This window comes from Mustela erminea, chromosome 9 (assembly GCF_009829155.1).
Source record: "Mustela erminea isolate mMusErm1 chromosome 9, mMusErm1.Pri, whole genome shotgun sequence".
In the NCBI taxonomy this organism is placed as follows: domain Eukaryota; kingdom Metazoa; phylum Chordata; class Mammalia; order Carnivora; family Mustelidae; genus Mustela; species Mustela erminea.
The window spans coordinates 102,207-127,125 of record NC_045622.1 but is presented as its reverse complement, the minus strand read 5'-3'; the positions used below and the strand labels follow the sequence as shown (position 1 = coordinate 127,125).

Sequence of the window (24,919 nt, the reverse complement as noted above, 5' to 3'; positions counted from 1 at the left end):
TGAGAGGCTACTTTTAGATGGAAGGAATGCTAATGAGTCACGCGGGGGGGGGGGGGCGCGTGGGGGGGGGAGGCAACTGGCTGGCAGGGAGTCATTCCTGTTGACTTTGGCAAACACAAAGAGGGTCTGCTGGGAGAGATCCCTCCCGAAGTAGCAGCCCTCATAACTTTAAAATAAAAAAGGAACACAGGGAGAAGTGAGAGAGGGAAGAATATTTACTCCAATGACATGGAAGGGTTAGAAATTTTCACATAGAACCACTGTAACTATCTTAATCTTTTGGTGCAATGTTAGAAAAATTTTAAATAACTTTCTTTTCTACCTGCCTTAAATGATCATTGCAAGTATAACAGAGTATACAAGTATTTGGGTTGTGATCAGATGTACTTTTTATTTCAAATGTACAACCACTGAAATGGTTTAGTCTGTCTCTCCTAGAATGTGTTAGTTCCGGTATGACTGATTCAAAATGTTTCATGAGAAAGAGGAAGAGGCAGTGGGAAACAGTGCCAGGTGTCGAGTTTCTAGGCTTCCGTGTATCCTTGGGATGAGAAAAAGAGGAACGGGCCACTAAACCACACAGAAACCATGTCTGTGGCATGAGCTGAAGACTTTGTCGGGGAGAAGCGCCTCTCTCTGCCCTGTGGCCCTTCTAGCTGGACTTACAATCGAACTGACAGGAAACAGATGAGCGGGGAGGGCACACAGACATGGCAGTGGGAAGATAAGGAGAAAAGTCAGAGCGTCAGGGAGCTCAAGAGGGGGTCGGGTTGTGGGTTGCGAAGCCCATTAGCAGGGAGGTGAGAGATGTTTGCAACAATGATGTTGCCCTGGGATGCAGATGAGTTTCTTAGCTGGAGAGGAATGTCTGTGAATAGCGGTCTTCCTGCACCAGCCGGCAGTTGAGGGTAAGGTAAAGAGATTTTCCTGAATCTGTTGGGTTTGGATTGCTTTTACTCTAAATCATGGTCCTACAAAATGGCCCATCTTGGGGCAGCCTGGCCTTGAGCCCTACAACAGGGGTGATCAAAGTTCAAAATAACCACAAGAACAAAAAGGAAACCTATTGGATCCTAAGGCAGGATCTCCCATCCCCCGGCCCCGCTCCCTTCCGTCCTGGCCTGTGTACCCAAGGACAAGCAAGGACAGAGCAAGAAAAACTGCAAAAAAGAGATTAGAAGAAAACTGGTGAGTAAGCCGGGCTTGATCTAAAACTACGGCTGGAAGGGACTCAGCTGACCCTCTCCTGAAGAACACTAAAAATGAATCTGCCCTGGGTGGTCAGAGCTAGACTGCAGAGAAAGACTTAGAAGATTGCAGGGTTGGAAAGAGTGTTCTTCAAAGGGTGCACCGTCTCCGGAGAAAGGCAAAAGTAAAGTGAGAAGTGCCATCTGGCCACGAGGTTGTGAGACAGCAGAGAGCAAGAGGGAAGAGGTTTGGTCTTGGAATTGGGTAGGCAACCAGAACCACAGCCCCACCTCCCGCCGCCTGAGCAGCCAACAATGCACGGCAGTCTCGGAGCTCTGGGGCAGTCACAGAAGACGGTGCCACTGAGCCAGAAGTCTTGCACAATAATAATAGTTTTTTAAAAAGGAACAGAAGAAAGTTCTAGTTGTCCTGCATCCTCACTGCAGCGTGGTAGTCATTCTTGTTAATTTGGGCCATGCTCGCAGGAGTGCTGTGTGTCTCATCGAAGCCATCATTTGCATCTCTTTTGTGGTTATTGACATCCATATGCATGTTTTGGTGACGTGTTTGTCAAAGTTTTGCTTATTTTTAATTGGTTTTATTTCCCTTTTTTAATTAGATTTTTATTATTGAATGCTGTATGCTCTTTATATATTCTGGATCTAAATCCTTTATCAGATAGGTGATTTGCAAACATTTTTTCCAAACTGTGGCTTATTTTTTTATTCTTTTAACAGTGTCTTTCAAAAAGTGGATGTTCTTCATCAAAGATGAAGCCCAACTTACCAATTTTTAAAAATTCATATGTCATGCCTTTAGTGTTATATCTAAAAATGTTTGTGCTGGGGCACCTGGATGGCACAGTTGGGTAAGCATCTGACTGTTAGTTTCTGAAAACTGGTGTGTTATTGATTTGATTACTTCCTTCTGGCAGGAGAAATCCTAAATGAATAGGCTGGCATTTTATAGGAAGCGAAGCAGATTGGGTTCTGTCCCCAGAGTGGTCCGTGTCTTTCCCCTTGGCCACGCGAACAATGCAGGAGCCTTATGAAGAGTCACTGACTTCATAAATCAAGGAGACACTTCTCCGAATTTAAGTCTCTGGTGGCGGAGATGCTTTGTGTCGTGTGGTTGTCACACACTTGGTTATTAAGTGTCATGCAGAGTAAGGGTAGGTTCTTCTAGGGAATAGCATTGTTTGAGAAACTCAAGAATGTGAAAAAACATGAAGGCAGGGGAAGCACAGGATCTGGGAGCGGGGCGGGAAGCCCAGAGCGCACGCCGGGCCAGCGAGGCTGGAGCACAGGGCACGCTGACAATGAGGACTGTAGTAAGGCAGTCAAAATGCACGTTGGTGTGCAGAGAAAGCAGTCCGTGTGTTCTGGGCCACGGTGGAGATCGGACGAGGTGGCTCGGGGACACTTAGCTGCCATCTTGTTCATTCGGGCCGGAACGCGCTCAGCAAGGACGACGGAGAAGGGTATTCAAAGTCCGTCCTAGATGATCACCCATCAGCTCCAGCTGGAGTCCACAAGTCACGCATCGCACGGCAGCCCTGCAAGGTCCGACCTGGTCCACGACCACACCTCGCCCACCCACGTTCCAGCCCCGGCATCCGAGGCTCAGAGGGATGACCCCGGAGCAGGGCGCAGTGTCTGGGCTCCTGACACAGCCACTCCTTCTTCAGGCCGTGTTCCTCCAGGATCCTGCAGGCTTCCTGCAGCAGCCTCAAGTCCAGATCCCTGGAACTCTGTGTTCAGCAACTCTGAATTTGTCCTCCATTTTTCTAGACGTGGGACCTTGGTTGATTCAAGCTCCAAACCCCTCAGAACAGAACTCCCTGAGCTGGAGACCAAACCCTTGGGTTCTGAAGCTTGAATCTTCTAGGCTGGACTCCTTAGCTTCTGGGGGGTTCCTTAAATGTTTCTTCCTCCCTGATGTACAAGTCCCAAGTGCTGACCTGAGAACCCCAGTGGAATCCACAGCCTGGCCTTGAGCCCTGAGACTCCGCACCTTCAGGTCAGCTGAGTCAGGAATCAGAAAGTCCTTGGGGGAGGGAACCCCGGGGTTTGCAGCTGTAATGGACACCGTTCCCTTTCTCTGGACTACTGGCCTAGAGACAAGTACGGTTCTGTGTGCCCGGTGGCTTCTTCCTCTCCGCCCTCCCTCGGCTGACTTCTCCTTCCTGCTTCTGTCTTCAGAAGGCTCTCTCCGATGCTCAGACTGCATTGAGAACTACTTGCTAAGTTCTGTAGCCCACGGCCCCGTTCCTTTAATAAGAGTCACTCTCCTGTAGTGTTCTGTGGACTGCTCTCTTTTCTGTGCTCTCTTGTGTGTCTTTCCCTGCTATCTCTCCTGTCACATGTCCCCTGTGCCCAGCACAGTGCCCTGAATGCTAAGGATTTGAGCTGATGAATGAATGATCGAACTGTTGGGCCCGTGGTGGTGGTTGGCAGTTCGAGGGCTGTGTCGAAGCCCATTCCCCATCAGCAGGACAGGCATTCCGGAAGTGTGGCTTCCAGACAAGGTGACCCGTGGGCTATGTCATCCAGCCCTCTTTCCTGTGTGTTCACTGTCCCATGGGTGTGGGCTTGGGGCGACGTGGCGCCTGTGGGAGAGGCTGGGAGGGTGTCCTCTCCGCTTGCTGAAGCCCGTGTCCTAGCTCTGTTAGTGCCTCGGTCGGCGGCTTCAGCGTGTGCCGGACGCACAATTCCACCAATGCCAATGTTCCCGTGACGTCACAGTCCTTCCCTTCGGACCCTCAGCTTAGTCAGAGTGGCTCGTGCTGAGCCTCATGTGGGGAGTAACTTAACGCAGGTGGACGAACCCTAGTTACAGGCCCATTTTTGAAGACGCTGCCTGGAGTCGGATGCAGGTGTTTTCCCGAGAGCGAATAGACGGGACGACAAGCTGAGAGAGATGAGGACCTGTGATTCACGGCAGAAGTTTGTGCACTTGCCGTTGTCTCTGTGCACACGTTTCAGCAGCGGTTTCTGCAGGCGTGAACCGTGGCGAGGTCAGGGTCACTCTCAGAGCGTGCGCTGGGGGATGCTGGCTTGGCCCCCGGGTCCGCTCTCCACCACGCTCACCATCCTCTGCCTGTGGGGGTGGGCATCAGTGCAGACGGCGTGGGCGGCAGCCATGGGCTGCTTTGTCCCCGGACTGAGCCGGGTGCAGCCATCCAAGGCCCCTGTGGGGCAAGAGGGCAGGAGAAGGAGGTCAGCGGACCAGATCGCCGGCTCTCTCTTTGAGGGCTGGTTGTTGCCCTTACTGAAGGCCAGAGACTCTGGGCCTGGCCCTTGTCTTACAGTTACCCTGTCTAACTTCAGTGACCGTCTCGTCCTTACGTGACTTCTGGACTGAGCATGGCGCCATGTTGGATTCCCGTAATTCCTGCCACTGTTCCCAGCGTCGTCCCGTCCAGCTTCGCGGACCCCCCAGGAGAAGTGGGCCGCTTCTCTCCTGCCTGGACTCCATCGTACACAGAGCGTCCGAGTGGAGACAGACCAGGTTTCTGTTAATAGAAGCAAACCGTGTAAACCTCTTTCTTTGATGAGATAATTGGGATAAATTTTGCTTGTAGTACACCTAAGCTTTTTAGTTTTCTTGAGGGTTCTCTATTAAGATTGCTCAAAGTAGATGCATGTGCCCAGAGAGCTACCTACGAATGTTCGCAAGTGAGTAGTCCCCGAACGGGAGGGGCTGCCGGGAAACTTACCCTTCCGACTTTGTTATTTTATGAACAATCTGTACCTGTTTCCTTGTTTACTCTGGTTTCCATTCTCTCACATGGTCAGGTTTGCTTGCTTGCTTGTTTGTTTGTTTCTTTCTTTTAAAGATTTTATTTATTTATCAGAGAGGGAGCACAAGTGAGGGGAGCAGCAGAGGGAGAGGGAGACGAGGCAGACTCCCCACTGAGCAGGGAGCCCAATGCGGGGCTCGATCCCAGGACCCTGAGATCACGACCTGAGCCGAAGGCAGAGGCTTAACCCACTGAACCACCCAGGTGCCCCAGGTTTCTACTTTATAAAAGCAAAATGTCAACTGGCGATAAAAATAAACAAAAATGTGTAACATACACAAGACACGCTGGCTCCCAACAACAGTGACGAGCGGTTGGGGTGTGCTGTCCCTTGTTGAACACAGGAGCGGCGCGATTCGCGTGACTGAGCACACAGGAAGACGGTGTTGGAGGGAATGGGACACCTCCGGGGGGACGCTGAAGCTGACCGAGTCAAAATCAAGACTTGCTCTTTTGAGAGCCCAATGGGAGTCCCCGGATTTGGGAATACATTGTGAACATGTGGGTATGCTGCGTGGGGTGTGAAGGACACGGGGAGAGAGCAGGAAAGGTTACAGGAAAGGACAAGATCCTTTCTTGGATCTTGTCAAAGGACAGAATCCTTTGCCTGGATCCACTTCTGGATCCAGGCAAGTCACAGGGATGCCGTTAAAAAGATACGGCTCTCTGTTTCCTCTGTCTGCTACCTCCGTCAGCCTGGTGTGTGTTTATGGGGTTGTGTTTGCCTTAACGGGACGCAGTGGGCTCAATAATGTTTGAACGTTATTCCTCTTACGGTTCGTACTGTGCCTTTCCACTAAGCACAGGGGGATCTCCTGGTGAATACGGCAAAGCCGTCCTTGCTCTCCGGGGACACAGAAAACCACTCTCAATGTTTACCGCTCCCTCAGCCCTGAAGGGAAGGCCAGGGATGTGTGTGGCCAGGGAGGAAGCGAGGTAAAAACCACCTCATTCTTATAAAGTCAGAAGAAAAGTGCTTTTACCATTCATCCTGTAAAGTGCTCTGCACGTTTGCTGGTCGTGTTGACTCTTACTCTCCAGACACTCGCGTCTGATTTTCCCCACGGGTCACCGTGCAGGAAATAGAAACGATGCTCTGGAATCCCCTCCATCCTGGCTTTGCGCGGTGGCAGTACCGTAGCCAATGAGGTTTCCTCGAGGCGCGATTATCGCTAATTGGAATCTCCTCCGTCCTCACCTCTTGGTGCACGTCTGGCCGTGGACGTGGCTCTTCCCGGGCTGCGGACATAGCCGTATTTTTCACGTGTTTGCTTCAGTCCAAGTGTGCTTTCACTTGACAGTGTCAAGGGTTTTTGAAGCAAAGAGCCAATCGTTAAGCCACGTACTTAACATAAAGCTTGGTTTGCGTAAGAGCCGTCCATCCGGCAAGGGCACATCACGCTTGACCAGGAAATGGAGGAATGAAGGCGCGCGCTCTCGGCTCCGAGCACACAGTCCACTCGGCTCCGCGGCCACTTTGCGCTGCCGGCATTTTCAGTAGCGACGGACTGTTCCATCCCCCCCCTTTCCGGAGCAAGATTCTTTCTGTTTTGCCAGCAGAAAGAATCAGGAAAATGAGGCATGTGAAAACTGTTGATTTTCGTGGCCTGGTCAATATTTGTGTACCAAGGGGCATGGCTAGTGAGTGACACTCCTTCCTAGAACTGGTTTTTACGTCTTGTGATAAAACGACTTTTTAAAATACAGACATGAAAATGTAGGTCACTAAAGACCCAGTCATGCTGCATATGGCTAAGTGGATGGAGAAAAATTCTTAGTACATATTTTTCTTAAACAGAAGAACTGACTTGGTCGAAGTGTGCCCTTCAGCTGGAGTGAAAATATCTCTTCTGTTGACTGATGTGTGGCTTTGGGTGGCTGTTCCTCCTCCTGGTAGATGGTTCAACTTGGTTTCTTTGGGGTTAAGGTACAGTCCTACAACACAGCCTTATAGACTCTGTTCTCGGGGCAGGAGGCACTTGTAATCCAGCGGCACTGAGGATCGCCTTGAAGGGGTTAACTTGTGAATTCCTTGAGTCGTTCTACACATTCTGCTTTTGCATTTGGAAGGTAGGGATGGAGCCAGAGCATGTGTGACCAGATACAACACGTGGAGGGTTCTCAGACTGCAGTTCGGGAGCCGGGAGACAGCCAAGGGTGCGTTTTGTTGGGTTGCCTTGCTGGCAGGCCTCCGTTGACCACCGGCCCCTGCGAGGAGGCCTGCCCTCCTGTGCCTGCCGTGGCCGTGTTCCTCAGAGCATCTCACGTGCCCCTCCCAACACTCTGCCTCGGGCTCCCCGTGCGTCCACAGGGTGCTGGCAACAGGGTGAAGCTAAATAAATCGTCTCTGAAACGTACACTTCTCCGGTGGGTTAATGTTAGTGCTTGCCGCGAGGAGCCGGAAGATGCTTTGAAACGGAAGGAAGCAATCTCTGTGGAGATGTGTTTGCTGTTGGTACGAAAGCCGTAGCCGTCCGGGAGGAGACGGACAGACCCTTAGGAAGGGTGGCCTGTCAGCGTTGAACCTTCCCTTGTCCAGACAAGCAGGGATTCAAGTCATAAGTCAGGATTAGAATTAAAGACGACACAACTCTACCTCAGTGTCTATTTAGAGGTGTTGTGTGCAAGAATAAAACCCTGGAAACTGGGATATGAGTGACGTTACCGATGATAATCTTTCTTCCTCTAAACGGACAAAAGCCGCTCGTCTCCATGGCCGTTCTTGCCTTTCCAGCCGACTAGGCTGCGAGGTGCAAACGCTGGGGGCTTCTTGTTCACAGAAACGCAGACGCCCGTGGCCCCAGCTGAGGCGCCGCCCACATTTGTCACTTCGGTTGCCCTGGAAGGTCCCGTGACATAGGCCAGAGTGACCATTCGGGGTCCCGTGACATAGGCCAGAGTGACCATTCGGGGTCCCGTGACATAGGCTGGAGTGACCGTTCACCCATCCTTACCGAAGAGAAAGAACAGTACAGAGACGTGGCTCTTGAGTTCTTGGTAGTTGGTACCATTTTGCGTCCATTTGTGCTTTGTTGGTTTTGTCCTAGTAGCACGAGAACTTTCCCCCGCGTGCTCACTCCTCGCACTTCCACAAACCCCTCATCTTAGCTCTTTTCTCCTTTGATTTTAGTTTTTCTTTCCCAGCGTGTTATGCGTGTTCTGCAGACGCTTTCCCCGCCTCAGGGTCGAGGCTCCTCTGGTCTACAGCAGCGAAGCGGGTGGTGCAAGGAGGCAGGACCGGGTGGGTTCCTAGAAGCCAGAGGAGCGGCAGAGAGAGGGAAGGGGGCTCAGAATCTCCGAGGGACGACGGGTGGGGTCTGGGTGACCTCTTCGAGGGTCTGCCTCACGCATTCTGTTAACGCAGAGATGACGCTGCTCTTCCAGAAGCTCACCCCTGAGAATCACTTTTTGCCAAAACCGACATTAGCAAATTCTTTTGGGGAAGAATTTAGAAAAGACATTGGAATTAATACTTATTTTTTAATGGAAAAGAATATCTACTAAGGTCCACTAGCTTTTTGAGGAAAAACTCTGACATGAAATATAGAGTACAAAATATTCATTACAAAGCAGTGTGGGAGTAAGTTCTCTGAATCGTTCGGATCTGTGTGGTCTTTATCAGTAATGTCTCTGGATTTAGGGAAGAGAAGATAATGTGTCTGTGAAACCAGCAAAAGTGTTATAAACGACAAAAAGATGAGAATTAAAAACACAAGATCAGAGAAAAACTTTCAAAAAATTTATTAGAAGATAAAGTTAAAGAAATGTCCATATTCTAAAACAAAAAGAAAACAAAACAAAATACAAAAAATGAAAACTCCACAAATCCAACCAAACAAACAAACACATGAATTAACTGGAAAGTCAGAGAGAAAAGATAAAAAAAACTAAACAGTAATCCCAGAATGTCCAGCATCCAAAAGGAGTCCCAGAAATAACCATGACCTTCAGAAACAAAATTACCAGAGACATCAGTCAACAATATTTCTCAGAAAAGAAAAAAAAAATTTCTTAGAAGAGGCCACATTTTTTTTGCAGATGAAAAGAATTACTGGGTGCACAAAACCGTGGAGGAAAACAGATTCCCTCCAGTAAAAAAACTATGTAATTTATGGCATCAGAGGCAAAGAGAATATCCAGAATGTTATTTCCCAATAGCACCGTAAAAACCAGAATCTAGGGTGCCTGGGTGGCTCAGTCGGTTGGGCCGCTGCCTTCAGCTCAGGTCATGACCCGGGAGTCATGGGATCGAGTCCCACGTCAGGCTCCCAGCTCCACAGGGAGTCTGCTTCTCCCCTCTCAAATAAGTAAATAAAATGTTAAAAAAAAAAAGCTAGAATCTAGTAGAATAATTCTTCTAAAATTACTGTCAACCTAGAAGTCTCTATGCAACCAAGATAGCAGTAAGGCTGTTGATTATACAAGGTCACCTCTAGACGTGCAGCATCTGAAGAGATCTGCCTTCCTCAGGCAGCTCCTGGAGGCTGTGCCGTGCTGGAACACAGGCATGACTTGGCAGGGGGCGGGGTCCTGGGGTACCCTACACGGGGCACCCAAAGCAAACACAAAGTGCAGAGAACCCCTGGGAGGAAGCCAAAAGCAAGGTCCAAAGACAACACCCATTCAAGTCTAGACCGCGTCCAGGTCCGGTTAGCAGACCCCCTTCATGAAGCTCAAGTTAAACAAATACGTAGTGTGCTGGATGAATCACAAGAAGATTCAGATCGAAGGAGAGTCGAGTTTTGTTGATCTGGTCATAGGTACACAGAACATGAGGGTATGAATACAGAAAGAGAATTTTTAACCACGGGGGGTCAGGGCACAGGGAAGCAAGGACAGGCACCACATGCGCTGTGTGTCGCGACCGGGACCAGCCCCACGTTACTCGAACACCATAGTTACGGGCGAGATGTGTGCTGTGCCTGTGGAGTGATGGGGCCGTGCATGTGGTTGTGTGTGTGCCTGTGGGTGTGTGTGGGAGGGAGGGAGACTGTGAAAGTGAGCTAAATGCTCAGCTTCCGTGGGTCGTCCACAGATAATGACAAACCTGGAAAATTAGAAATCACAGTGTTACAAAGTTATATGGATACAAGGATTGAAATTATTCAATAATCAGCTAAAACAGTTGACATTACTGCCTCGGGATCAGGAAGAGGGGAAATGAAGAACAAAGACTTGCTGGTTTCCTATAACATGTTTGTGGAGTCCTTAAGTTGTGCGCATGCGTGACTTCGATAAAATTAAAAATGAGGGCGCCTGGGTGCTCAGTCGTTAAGCCTCTGCCTTCGGCTCAGGTCATGGTCCCGGCGTCATGGGATCCAGCCCCGCATCGGGCTCCCTGCTCCACACAGAGCCTGCTTCTCCCTCTCCCTCTGCCTGCTTCTCTGCCTGTCTGTACTCTCTCTCTCTGACAAATAAATAAATAAAATCTTAAAAACAACAACAACAAAACAACACCTCAGAAGGGTTTACAGTGCATGCCTAAGTAGGGTTATAGATCGTTACACAACTTGATATTTAATTACCTTTTTACCCACGGTGGCAATGAGAGAGTCTTTAGAAGGCAATTTAGTTGTTGGCAATATTGGGCACCTTTAACATTGAGAAGTTTTAACTTTCTTAAGTGAACAAAGACCTGATAAAGGCGAAACATAGAGACTTTGGCTTTCTGGGTAGATAAAATAAAGAAGAAACTTTGTTTATTATATCTTACCCGAAACAGACCAACGATCCAAGAAAACTTTGTCTCTAACAGAGAAAAAAGCAGATCTCAGTCTTACACTAGAGTAGTTTTATTTTTATTTTTTATTTATGTTTATTTATTTTTATTATGTTCAGTTAGCCAAACTACAGTTTTTAGGGCAATATTCGGTGATTCCTCAGTTGTGTGTAACACCCAGTGCTTACCACATCACATGCCCTCCTTCATGCCCGTCACCCGGTTACCCCAGCCCTTGACTCTCCCCCGCTCCAGCAACCAGTCTGTTTCCTGGAGTCCAGGGTCTCTCACGGTTTGTCTCCCTCTCTGATTTCTTCCCACGCAGTTTCCCCTCCCTTCCCCTGTGCTCCTCCGCACTATCTCTTATGTTCCAGGTATGAGTGAAACCATGTGATAAGTGACTTTCTCTGCCTGACTTTCTTCACTCAACATACTCCCCCCCACCCAGTTCCATCCATGTTGGTACAAAAGTTGGGTATCATCCTTTCTGATGGTTGAGTAACATTCCATTGTGTACATGGACCACATCTTCTTTATCCATTCGTTTGCTGAAGGTCATCTCGGCTCCTTCCACAGTTTGGCTATTGTAGACATTGCTGCTATGAACATTGGGGTGCACATGCCCTTTCTTTTCACTACATCTGTGTCTTTGGGGTAAATACCCTATTGTGCAACTACTGGGTTGTAAGGTAGCTCTATTTTTGCCTGCTTGTGATCTCTGCCTGCTTGTGATCTCTGAGATCACAAGCAGGCAGAGAGGCAGGCAGAGGCGGGTGGTGGGGAAGCAGGCTCCCCGCTGAACAGAGAGCCTGATGCAGGACTCGATCCAGGACCCTGAGACCTTGACCTGAGCTGAAGGCAGAGAATTAACTCACTGAGCCACCCAGGCACCCCTGGTAACTCTATTTTTAACATAAAGACCTGCTTTAAAAATTACTGGAAATGTGGCATATGTCTGGCTATTGGCCCTTGACATAATTGATTGATTGATTATGTTTTTATTTCTAAAGATTTTATTTATTTATTTTAGAGAGAGAGAGCGCGGAGGGGAGCGGAGGGAGAGGGGTTGTGGAGCCTGATGCAGAGCCTGATCCCATGACCCTGAGATCATCTCCTGAGCTGAAATCAAAAGACAGACACTTAACCAACTGAGCCATCGGGCGCCTCCCTGGACATCAGTTTTTGAATTTACAAAGTTGTCTCTTAAATAAAACATCAGCCTGGTTAATTTTGAAGAGAGACCGTGGATGGCTGAAGGGCTCTGGGTTGAATCAGTCTCTGGAAAACAGGGTGAAAACGGCAGCGTGCTCTTGGAGCTGCTCAGAGAACCGTGATCCGTTTCTGTGCTGCTGAGCTCTTGCTACTTCTTTGGCCATCATACTACCATAGACTAGAGATTTGGTATCGAGATGGATAAGGACTCCTAGAGAAAGATAATTAGTCCGCATTGGAAGGGAGGATCATTATGGGGTCTTTGGACTGATTTAAGCTCTCTTCCTGATGGGAAATGCGTGACAAGTCTTCAGAGGGATGGCTCTAGAAACATTTACAAAGACAGGAAGCAGCCGTCACTTCTATCATCAGTCACACCTTTCTCCTTCTTTTCAGCCCCAGCCCCCGACTCCTAACGTGGCCCTCGTGGCCCTTTCCTGTTCTGCAGGGAGTCACCCATTTCAGGCCAGTTGGTGACAGTGATAAGGATTGAGCCTTAAACTTTGTCATAAATTTATAAATCAATAAGAAAAAAAAGTATCATTTGATTAGAGAAGGGATCACTTCTTGTCGCCCAGACTGAGGGCTTATGTTGAAGGCCAGGCCCCTCCTGGACCAGTGTCTCCATCATGGAAATGTTCTTTTCACCCTATGCCTTAATCACCATGTTCTCATCTCCAGTGATTTTTAGAACACCTCGCAGAGTCTGAGTCCTGCCAATGAAACCTGTGCTGTAGCATCTCGTCGATGCCTACTCTGGAGAAGCTCTCCACCTGCCCCGACCTCTGTCCTGCACTCCCCACACACACCTGCGCCTGAGTCCTTATTCTCCCGTGTTTAGCCTGTAACTTTCTCCTGAAAGCATCGTAGGTGACCTGGCTCGGGGCTTATCATGACAAACGGCAGAAAACAAGGCACTGTGCTGATCCCCCATTTCCCCCGAGACTGTAAGATTTATAAGGACAGAAAAGTTCCTACTTTTCTCACCATTGGTTTTTCTGGGCCTTATACCCTCTGTGACTGAAATACACCTGTTAATCCCCATGCAAACGGCCCAGAGAGATTATGGGAATTGCCAGTTTGCACCCCAAGCGGAAACCTCAAAATTCACAAAGTGCCTGACTTTCTTAAAGGAGAAGCAAGCTCTTGGAATCCATTAACAGATAAACGCATCTTCATGTGCGTTGCAGTGGTCTAGAGACGCTGCGGCAGCATCCGATATCCTTGAGGGTTGCATTAGATGAACGGGAGGCCGTCTGGCACAGTGAAATGCTCCTAATAGGATTTGTTCCCAATCTTTCTGCTTTATTACAGCTGGGACGCTGACAGCAGGCTGGCCCACCGGCGGCAGACGATTCTCCGGGAGAAGGGGAGAAGGTTAGCCAACCGGGGACCTGCCTACATGTTTAATGACCGCTCCACAAGCTTGTCGGCTGAGGAGGAACGGTTCCTAGATGCCGCGGAGTACGGCAACATCCCCGTGGTGAGGAAGATGCTGGAGGAGTGTGTGTCGCTGAACGTCAACTGCGTGGACTACATGGGCCAGAATGCCCTGCAGCTGGCCGTGGCCAACGAGCACCTGGAGATCACGGAGCTGCTTCTCAAGAAGGAAAACCTGGCTCGCGTCGGGGACGCCTTGCTCCTCGCCATCAGTAAAGGCTACGTTCGGATCGTGGAAGCCATTCTCAGCCACCCGGCTTTCGCGGAGGGCAGGCGGCTAGCCACGAGCCCCAGCCAGTCCGAACTCCAGCAAGACGACTTCTACGCCTACGATGAGGACGGCACGCGGTTCTCCCACGACGTCACGCCCATCATCCTGGCCGCCCACTGCCAGGAGTACGAAATCGTGCACACGCTCTTGCGGAAGGGGGCTCGGATCGAACGGCCTCACGACTACTTCTGCAAGTGCGGCGAGTGCAGCCAGAAACAGAAGCACGACTCCTTCAGCCACTCCAGGTCCAGGATCAACGCCTACAAGGGCCTGGCGAGCCCAGCTTACCTGTCGCTGTCCAGCGAGGACCCGGTCATGACCGCTTTGGAGCTGAGCAATGAGCTGGCAGTGTTGGCCAACATTGAGAAGGAGTTCAAGGTAGGTGGTCCTCGCTGAGCACTTGACCCTGCAGGAGCCGGAGTCCAGGGTATTTTTAAGCTTCCACTGGGCACTCAGCATTGTGGTAGTCACTGTGGGCAGGAAGTAACTGCATGTGTTCTTTGAACAAGCTCTTTGTCAGAATGAGATGTGGTAAAATTTTTAGAGATGTTCCACTGTACACACTTTGTTTGCTCTAGTTCTCATCACAGCCTTGACAGGATACTGGCTGCTTCTCAGAGGAAGGGATGAGGGCACAGAAAGGTGGTGGAGGCTCCTGACCAACGATGGGGGATCGGCGGAGCTGGGCTCCGGGCACAGGCACGCTGTGCTCCAGCTGGGCTCTGTCTCCCGGGGGACACGTCTGCGTTCAGAGCACGGCGGGAGGTGCTGCTGAGGCCAGAGAGACAAGTGAGGGGGAGGAAGTCATGGCGTGACCTGGGGTGCAGAGAAATAGGTACGGTTCAGAGAGAAGTGGGAGGCGGGGATGAGCTCCGCTAGCCGGGGAGAGCAGCGTTTAGCTCAGACGGGTTCCCAGGGCAGGGAGGGTCCCATGGCATTTCAGCTGTTTCGGGCAGAATGCATGGGGTTTGGGGATGCCGGGCAGGGAACGGCTACGTCAGGCAAGATCAGAGCAAAAACAGAAGCTTGTTTCTGCGAAAGTAGTCCTCATGCAGAAGGAACATGGAGGAGTCTTGTTGCTTGTGCCGCGTTCAGAGAGGGTGAGAGCCCGGTACCCAGCCCAGCTCCCGCCGGTCACCTCTTCCCAGCTCGGAGGTTGTCCGGCAGACGCTCAGTTCTAATTTGCTAATGTGTGGGGTGACCCAGCGTTAACGCAGCTGCCAGCTTCACTGTCCCTTTTGAGGAACTGCAGTCACAGCTGCATCCAGCTAATGGTCAGCGGCCGGTGTCCTTACCTGTCAGTCTGAGAGAACTTAAAATATGAGAACACGTGTCAATGGATTCCCGTGGTCTTACTCTCTCTTTAAAAAAAAAAAATGCTTTGTTCGTGTGATTGAGAATTAGCAGTGACCCTTTAGAGCTCTCACGCGGCTTTTCAGCTGGTCGTAAACAAAGAGCACGGAGCTCTCACATGCAACTTTCCAGCGGACATGCTTCCTCCTGAACTGCGCTGCCCCACACTCTGCTTTTAAATGTCTGATTGTACCCGCGGTGCTTGAAATTCTAGATAGCATCGATTTTGAGCCTTACATGTTTGTCTTTAAGAGGACGAGGGGTTCATCCAGGAACTGAGGGCTACCTGTGAGATACACTAGATGCACTGACGTTTACCTGTAGCCGCATGGGTATTTGCAAATGTCAGGGAAGGCTCTTTTCAGATCTTGTCTTTTTTAATTAAAAAAAAATTTTTTTATTAACATAGAGTGTATTATTTGCCCCAGGGGTACAGGTCTGTGAATCATCAGTCTTACACACTTCACAGCACTCACCGTAGCACAGCCCTCCCCAGTGTCCATCACCCGGCCACCCTCTCCCTAACCCCCCATCCCCAGCAACCCTCAGTTTGTTTCATGAGATTAAGAGTCTCTTATGGTTTGTTTCCCTCTCTGGTTTCATCTTGTTTTATTTTTCCCTCCCTTCCCCCCACGACCCCCCACCCTGCCTCTCAAATTCCTCATATCAGAGAGAACCTATGATAATTGTCTTTCTCTGATTGACTTATTTTGCTTAGCATGATACCCTTAGTTCCATCCACATTTTCATAAATGGCAAGATTTCATTTTATTTTTTTTTTTGATGCCTGCATAGTGCCTTCTTTTTAAAAAAATATTTTATTTATTTATTTGAGAGAGAGAGAGCACAAGCGGGAGCTAGGACAGAGGGAGAGTGAGAAGCAGACTCCCCGCTGAGCAGGGATCCTGAATGTGGGACTCGATCCAAGGACCCTGGGATCATGACCTGAGCCAAAACCAAGTGTCAGATTCTTAACCAACAGAGCCACGCAGGTGTCCCAGATCTTTCCTTTGATGAAATGAAATAAAATAACTGTTTTCCCGAATGCTTGCTAAATGCTGAACACCAAGCTAAGCACTTTGCACATGTAGTTGAGCACTTGTTTAATCTCACCAAACCTCGGTTTTCTCATTCTTAAAATGGGAATAATAGTAGCACATACTTCGTAGAATGGTTCTACCCTATCTGAGGTCACCAGCTAACAAAGGAGGATCTGTGGTCTGATTACAGGTTTATTCAAGTATAAAAGCCCCAGCCCCTAGCCACTCTACTTGGTAGTGGGTCTGGGAAACATAAGCGCTTGCGTCCTTCCTAATCTGTCCCCAGGGCCCTGACTGACTATTGCACGAAAGGGGTAAAGCTGTTTCCTTGTGACTTCATATACTCTCTGACCTGGTAGTCAGACAGTTTGGAAGTAGCACAAGCCATTCTCAGTTAAGCATAGTTCGTTGTATCAAGCTGCCCTTAGAGAGCCTGTCCGCACCTGCGGTTAGCAACGTGTCATGTGTAGATGTCACTAACCTGGAAAGGAAGCTGCTTGGCAGAGTTCCCAGACAGGAGCCCGAGGAGTTGCCTCGCACGTGCAGACTTCCCCCAAATATTACCTGCTGACTAACATCCGGCGCCACTCATAGTCCAGCGTCTTCCTCTCCTGGTTCTTAGGGGTCTGTCCGTCCCAGGCACACCGGTGGTTTCAGGATGAAGGAGACAAGCAGCAAAGCTGTGGCTCCAACAGTAAACTCTGCCACTCAGGCTGTGGGACGTCAGGGGACCTCGGAGCTTTGAGGTGCAAGATGGGCGTTGTATTCGCCTTCCTTGCTTCCCACATCTTCAAAGATCAAAACAGAAACGCCTTCTACAAACAGGAGACAAAGTGGCAGAATTCTTCAAGGCAGGGGGTTTGGGGCCAAACAGAGCAGGAGTTAAAGCCTGATTTTGATACTAAGTGTCTGCAGGATCTTGGACACATTATCTAACCGAAGTAAATGAGACGACTGTGAAGATTACGGGAGAAGATGGGATCCATTTGCAGGGCAACAAGCCTGAGTTAGTAGGTTTTCTTGAGGAACATGGGGCTATAAATGGTCTCATTTCAAGGAAGAGAAAAAATAGGGAGGAAGTATTAGGAAGACCTGAATGCAGATGTCAGTGTATATGAATTTAGTTTTTTTTTTTTTAATTGAGGCGTTGTTGACAGACAGTGTCGCATTAGTCTCAGGCGTGCCACACAGTGGTTGGGCAAGTCTGCGCCTCCTACTGCCATCTGTCACCGCACAACGTTATTGCACGACACTGACTGCACTCCCTGTGCTGTGCTTTTCCTCCCGTGAACTGTTCGTTCCGGAGCTGGAAGCCTGACCTCCAGTCCCCTGCCCCCGTTTTGCCCAGCCTCTGCCCTCTCTCCTCTGGCGATCGCCAGTCTGTTCTCTGTTGATGGGTCTGTTTCTGCTTGTTTTGACTCTTTAGATTTAACATATGAGTGTTTGTCTTTCACCGTCAGACTTATTTCATTCAGTGGAATACCCTAAATGGCGAGATCTCATTCTTTTTCACGGCAGAGTAATATTCCATGGGGGTATAGACACCCCTTCTTCATCCATTCACCACTCGTGGGCACTTACCCCACTTACACACTGTAAATAACTACTGTAAATAACACTGCTAAAATCAAGGGGTGCATGTATCTTTTCAAATTACTGTATTTGCTTTTCTCTGGGTAAACATCCGGTAGTGGCATTACTAGACCCTATGGTATTTCTATTTTTAATTTTTTTTAAAGAATATTTCTTTATGTTGGGGGGGGGCATGCACACACATGTTAGAGCAGGGGAAAGAGCAGAGGGAGAGAATTTCAAGCAGACTCCCTCTGAGCTCAGAGCCTGACAAGGGGCTTGATCCCATGACCCTGAGATCATGACCTGAGCTAAAACCAAGAATCGCTCCCTTAACCCACTGAGCCCCCCAGGAGTCCCTTACTTTTTTGAGAAGCCTGCAGACTGTTTTCCATAGCATCTGTACCAATTTGTATTCCCAACATTGCCAACAGTGCATGCAAGTTCCCTTTTTTCTACATTCTTGGCAACACATTGTTTCTTGGTTTTGCGGTTTTAGCCATTCTCACAGATGTAAGGTGGTGTCTCATTGTGGTTTTGACTTGCATTTCTCTGATGAATAGTAATGTTGAGTATGTTTTCAAGGTATGAATTTTTGACATTTGAATATTATCTAAACTTTTTAAATCTTCCCAACATAATATTAGGCCATCAGCAATAAATTAAAACAAAAAATATTCTTAAATTTCCTTTTCTCCAAAGAAAAGAATCTTGATTTTCAGAGTTTGTATTAGATCTTGTCTTTTGACCCTGATTTTGGTTTAGTTCCTCAGTAACAATGTATTAAATAGATAAATCACATATATTTGTTTTTCTCTGGAGCCTGTCCAAATGTCCTGTGTTTCTCAAGTTTACCAACCGGGTTTACAAGATCTTCCAAAGATCTTTCAGATGTGGGTTATGTCCTTGTGTGAACATAAGAGATACTATATATGCAAAGTAGTATGATCAGGCTGGTGGGAAGTTGCTTACTTTGTATCTTTCCTGACACCCCCCCCCCCCACAGAGTTTGGCCGAGTACATGACTTTTCCATAGCTTGGATTATGTTTTAAAAATCTCCTTTCTTTGGATACGAAGAAGATCTTTATGATGATAAGATAGTTCAGAAATTACTCAGCAGCACAGCAATTAATGCACATTAAAAGAACAGTAAACCTAAAGATAGAATTTTCCCATTTGTTTTCTCTACACACAGTCAAGTCCCTGATAAATTCCAGTCGGTAGCACAGCACATGTGCTACTTCTCTGTTACTGATATTTGTTCTGCTTTATCTGTCCTAGAATGACTACAAAAAGCTGTCAATGCAGTGCAAAGACTTTGTCGTTGGACTTCTTGATCTGTGCAGAAATACGGAAGAAGTAGAGGCCATCCTGAATGGGGACGCTGATGTGCGCCACAGTGGGGGAGATCACGCTCGTCCAAATCTCAGCCGCTTAAAACTTGCCATTAAATACGAAGTAAAAAAAGTAAGATCAGGCCTGATGCCACATTTACATCATTTCCATTTTCCTTGGTGCTGGGTCAGGATGAAGGGCCGCCATGATTACCTTGGGCTGAGTTTTTCTAATCTATAGGTGCACAGGGGAAGTCCTCTGTAATCCAAAGAGCCTAGCTGTGAGTCATTGAACCTACTGTACATGCCCGTCTATGAATTCTAGACTTATTTATGTCATGATTGCTGCTTTCCTTTTACTTAACCAATGAAATAAAAATGATTGCGTGTGTCCGGATTATAAGGTATTGGTTATATGGAGGAACATCAGTGTTTGAGAACCAGTTCCATTTCCCATCTGTTGATGTGTTCCAGGACCTAAGCCCTCCATCCTTCCAATGTTACTTGTGGGGTACGTTCAGTCTTGGTCTTAATGGAGTGCCCACATTTGTGATTGCTTTCTTAAGTTAAATATCTTTTAAAAGTCAGTTTTTAAGGATAAATTCTATAAAAAAAAGTCTGTATGGATTTTTTATTACATAATAAGGTAGTCTAATAAAAGTCATACATGCTTATGGTAAAGCAGTATAGACATGCACCCTTTTTCCCTTCACAACGTTTTTTTTTTTTAGGATTTTACTTTTAAGTAATTTCTATACCTACTATAGTACTTGAACTAATGGCCCCAAGATCAAGAGTCACATGTTGCAGGGACTGAACCCACCAGGCACCCCTCTATATTCCCAATTCTTAATGGAGAGTAGTTAATCCCTATTCTATTTCTCTCCACAAATTTGTGTCTTGGACATCTTCACATCTCAGTCAATGAACATCCGTCTCATCTTCTCAAAGGCTGTGTTGATATATCATGGTTCCCTTTAATCAGCTTACTGTCAAAGAGTTTATTTTTTTCTTTCAGGTTTTTGTTAATTCAAAATATTTGCTAAGTTTCCCTTCACAGAAAGTGTGCCAGTTTATATACATGCCGGTGGTGTATCAGAAGGCTTATTTTTTTTATACTCAAGATGTGTGTTGTTAAATCTTACCATTCTGAGAAGATAAACATCGTATCATGTTTTAATTACCTTCAAGGTTAATCATCCTTAAGTGTCAGTAGTTCCTTTATCTAACTTTTCAATTTTTTTAAATCAATTTTTATTTCACATTATTGTTTTTTGTCTATCACATAATGTTGCCTTCTGTCATATGTGGCATTCATTTATAAAAATAAATATGTGAGAAAAAAATTCTGAAAGATAACAAGTAGAGGGACGCCTGGGTGGCTCAGTTGGTTAAGCAGCTGCCTTCGGCTCAGGTCATGATCCCAGGGTCCTGGGATCAAGTCCCACATCAGGCTCCTTGCTCGGCAGAGAGCCTGCTTCTCCCTCTGCCTCTGCCTGCCTCTCTGTCTGCCTGTGCTCGCTCGCTCTCTCTCCCTCTGTCTCTGACAAATAAATAAAATCTTTAAAAAAAAAAAAAAAGATAACAAGTAGAATTTAATTATAAAGTTTTCTCAATTGAAAGAGTTTATGGCACAGGAATAAAAATACATCAATGGTATAGAATATATAGTCCAGAAACAGACCCATATACCAGTGGGGGTAAACAGGTGTAGCCCTGTAGGTCAGTGTGGAAAAGGTGGCCTGCTTTCTTATTTTTACTTTTTAAAAGATTTTATTTATGTATTTGAGAGAGAGAGAGAGAGAGAGAAAGAGAGAGTACGAGCAGGGGCAGCAGCGGAGGCAGAGTGATAAGCAGGCTCCCCGCTGAGCCGGACTGGAAGCCAGGACCCTGCGATCATCTCCTGAGCCGAAGGCAGCCACCCAGGTGCCCTGTGGTGTGCTTTTTTAAAAAAAGGATTTAAACAAATAAATAACAGTATTTAAACATCTGGGCCAGTAAGATCTTGGCATCACTCTTTCAAGATGGGAAAAGACATGTAAGAGTCCTTGTGCACAGCGTCGATGAACCTTTTTATAATATGAAATTTCTGAGTTTTTCCTGTGCTTCCAAAGAAAGCCCGTTAGTCATAAAGAAAGAGTTTGATAAATTGGAATCTTCAAATTGACGTAATACCTATTAGAACCTCCTGCTGCGTTGTTTGATGCCTGTTAACTGGGTGCTTCACGTTTATTCTTTCTCCAACGGTATTTTTCACGGGAGATCACAGAACGCAATACTAGAACACAGGAAAGGGGCTCCTGAACTTTTCTCTAACCACGCTGTCTCCCCTGCTAGTTTGTAGCTCATCCAAACTGTCAGCAGCAGCTTCTGTCCATTTGGTATGAGAACCTGTCCGGTCTACGGCAGCAGACGATGGCGGTGAAGTTTCTGGTGGTCCTCGCGGTGGCCGTGGGATTGCCCTTCCTGGCCCTCATCTACTGGTTTGCCCCGTGCAGCAAGGTATGTCTGCGAAGCCTGCCCGTGTGCCGTCCCCCGCAGATCTGTCCCACTGTGCAGGTCTGGGCCAGCCTGGCAGGGGAAATTCTCTCCCCTACAAGAAAATCTCATGGAAGCCACAGCTGGGCTGAAATAATATTAATGTTTTTAATATTACAAAAATAACATCTATTTGCTATAGGAGATAGAGGGGGAAAGTGATAGAAAATTAACCTGTAATCCCACCACAGCTGGATCGAGAAAGAAGACCGAGTCACTGTTGAGTGGATTTCCTTTCCATCTCCTCTGGAGGCGCGTCGGTTCATACATTGCTATTAAATTTAATGGGGTCATAGTATGCATGTGCAGCTATCTCAAATACAATCCTAAAAGATACTTTTCTTGTCTTTTATTCCTCTGCTGGCAAAGTTTGAGATGAAAGTTCTTTTTCTTGTATTTATTTTGGTTACCATGACCAGATAAATCTTATTTTAAATAAAGAACAATCAGACAAACACTAATGTGACGCTTGTGGCAGTGAAGAATATTTGTTTTAGGGACAGAATACACTCTAACAGGACAGCAAAATCCATCTGCCCAGACTTTGGTGGAAAGCCCATGTTGGAGTGGACCCCCTTTCCTGAGTGTGACAGTTCGGTCTGGAACACAGTTGCCCTGTCGTCGTGCGGGAACAGGCACAGGATTCTGTCCTGCGTTAACAACAGCCTTACTCGTGTTTTTGAAGCCACGTTTCTGGAATGGCTAAGTCTCAGCTCTGAGAGTCAGACTAATAATTCCACAGCTCTGTGGCTAAGACGTCCCTCGGGCCGTCCATGTCCGTCGAATCCTCGCTGTTCTTGACATGGCGAGCTCGTTTTCAGACACCGGCAGCAGGTGGATCCAAACACCTGTGTCTCCATGGCCAGCGTGTTGTCTTCTTGTTACTTAGTCACACAGTCGCTGCGTTAGCTCTCAGGGACCTTTCCAAGTGAGCTTCCTGCACAGGGGGAGTGACCAGGTTCCTTCCAGTGCCACGATGGGAACTGCTGGAAACAGATTCTTCCTGGGGGCAAAATCTGTCATTTCCCTTAAAACATAGAAGGCCCCCAAGTTGAGCTTTTATTTTTTTTATTTTTTTTATTTTTCTTAATATTTTATTTATTTATTTGACAGAGATCACAAGTAGACAGAGAGGCAGGCAGAGAGAGAGGAGGAAGCAGGCTCCCTGCTGAGCAGAGAGCCCGATATGGGGCTCGATCCCAGGATCCTGGGATCATGACCCGAGCCGAAGGCAGAGGCTTTAACCACTGAGCCACCCAGGCGCCCCAAGTTGAGCTTTTATAAGTAAAACATAAATGATGAAAAGAAAGAGATTTACTAGAATGAGAAATTAGTCAAAGATTTTCTAGAAAGCTGTAGTTTTTCTGCTCTCCCTTTGTCATAGAGACGGCAGATTTCTCTTCGTCCCTTGTGTTTCCCGAGGGTCCCGAGATTTGCAGCTGAACTGAGTGGGGGGCAGCGGGGTGCCCGGAGTCACCCTCATTCCCCGATGACTCTGTGGTCAGCTCAGTTGTAGTATCTTTCCGAACGGAGTGACTGTCTCCATCCACATCCCGGGGGTTCCAGCACCTGACACCTTCCGGAAGGCTGCGTGTTTGGACAAGAAACTATTGTTGTCAGTTCTTACAGTTTCTTAGATTTTGACTGAACCCTCATTAACCCGATTGCCTTTACTATTTCTTCTTCCCTGGTCATGTTTCTTCTTTGGCATCTGCTCTCCATCCTCATTTATGAGCCCTGAGGCAAATAATCAAATTAAAGGACACTGTTGAGGTGTTTTTTTTTCAAACTAAAGTCTGTTTTCCTGCCTGTTATTTAGCCTTTGAAGCATGATGAACAAGTTGGTTTTCACAGTCTTCCCCTTATCGATGAACATAAACATTTACAGGTTATGGAGGAGTATTTGCTTAAACTGTATTAATGCTTTTATTTAAAATACTGTTTTAAATACTAGGGGCACCCGGGTGGCTCACTGGGTTAAGTATCCAACTTTGGATTTCAGCTCAGGTCATGATCTTAGGGGCGTGAGTTCAAGCCCTGCACTGGGCGTGGCGCTCCTTTAGGAAAAAAAAACATACTACTTTCAATACTAAGCAGTTTCCAGCACACCCATGAGAATCAAGCCAGATCGCCCATAGGCTGTGCACCTTGACAGCGTCCGTGTATCCGTGTAAGGTTGGTTTTCTTTCCTCAAGTCTGATTTCTTCTTGCAGAAAGCTTTTTCTTTACTTGTTTTCTTTTTCTACCATAACCCAAATAGTTTTATGCTCATTACAATAAAAAGAGGTCATGTCGTGACGTCAAGTTATTTTAGCTTAAGCTAGCGTCAACCTTTTTAAAAAATGTTTTATTTAAATGTAATTAATTAATATAGAGCTTATTATTGGTTTCAGAGGTAGAAGTCAGTGATTCATCACTTGGATACGACCCCCGGGGTCATCACACCCCACGCCCTTCTTAATACCCGTCCCCCAGCGACCCCCTCCCCCACCTCTTCCCTTCCAGCAACCCTCAGTTTGTTTCCTACAATTAAGGGTCTTTTATGGTTTGTCCCCCTCTCTGATTTCATCCTATTTTATTTTCCCTCCTTTCCCTGTTTTCATCTGTTTTGTTTCTTAAATTCCACGTCTCGTCTGGGTGAGACCACGTGGTATTTGTCATCCTCTGGCTGACTTGTCCTGCTTACGGTGGGATGGGTACCATGCAGCCATCAGGAAGAGCCTTGCCATTCGCAGCAACATGGCCGGAGCTAGAGGGTATCATGCTGGGCGACACAGGTCACTCAGCCATTGCTTCAGCCTTTTCTGTTGCTGTTGGCGCCTGGCAGTTAGGTGTTTCGTCATCTGTAGATACTGGAGAAAAGTATAATATACAATATCCAAAGCCAAGTATCTCTTCCAGCAGTTACCCTCAGGAAAGGGTCAGGTGTGTCAGTTACCTTCTTTACAGTTTCTTTTTTTTTTTAGAAATCTGTTTACAGCTGAGCAGGTATAGATGACAGATTTTACTAAAATGGGTAACTCATTTCAATTCCTAAAATCCACTGAATGGTGCCAAAATCTCCCTTAGTTTAAAGAGACACACCACTCTCAATGATCTGTAGTAGGAAACAGAGGGCATGGGGGAGCGGGGTGGCTCAGTCGGCTGGGCGTCCGACTCTTGGTTTGCACTCAGGTTGCGCTCTCAGGGTGGTGAGATCGCGCCCCGTGGGGCTCAGCCGCCAGCCCGCTGGACATTCTCTCCCTCTGCTCCTCTCCCCACTTGCACTCTTTCTCCGTCTCTAATTAAACAAATCTTAAAAAGAAAGAAAAGAAATAGAGGGTTATGAACATCCAAACACACCATTTTAGTTTCCTGCCAATCAAATTCTTATTTGTTTTGTATTTGTTTGCTTTTTTTGCCTCTAAACTAGCACGTTTCATAGGCAGCAAAGGTGCCTGGTTTGATTC

The 24,919-nt window shown here is 47.3% G+C and overlaps 1 protein-coding gene across 3 annotated transcripts in view; it reads left to right on the top strand.

Moving 5' to 3' along the window:
- TRPC6 (transient receptor potential cation channel subfamily C member 6) overlaps window positions 1-24,919 on the top strand; it is a 102,928-nt gene that overhangs the window by 56,321 nt on the left and 21,688 nt on the right. For all 3 annotated transcript variants that reach the window (XM_032358688.1, XM_032358686.1, XM_032358687.1), the window contains exons 2-4: window positions 13,236-14,010; window positions 18,880-19,065; window positions 21,270-21,434. In XM_032358688.1, the coding sequence (XP_032214579.1) occupies window positions 13,236-14,010; window positions 18,880-19,065; window positions 21,270-21,434 (1,126 nt within the window). The remainder of the gene's footprint in view (window positions 1-13,235; window positions 14,011-18,879; window positions 19,066-21,269; window positions 21,435-24,919) is intronic.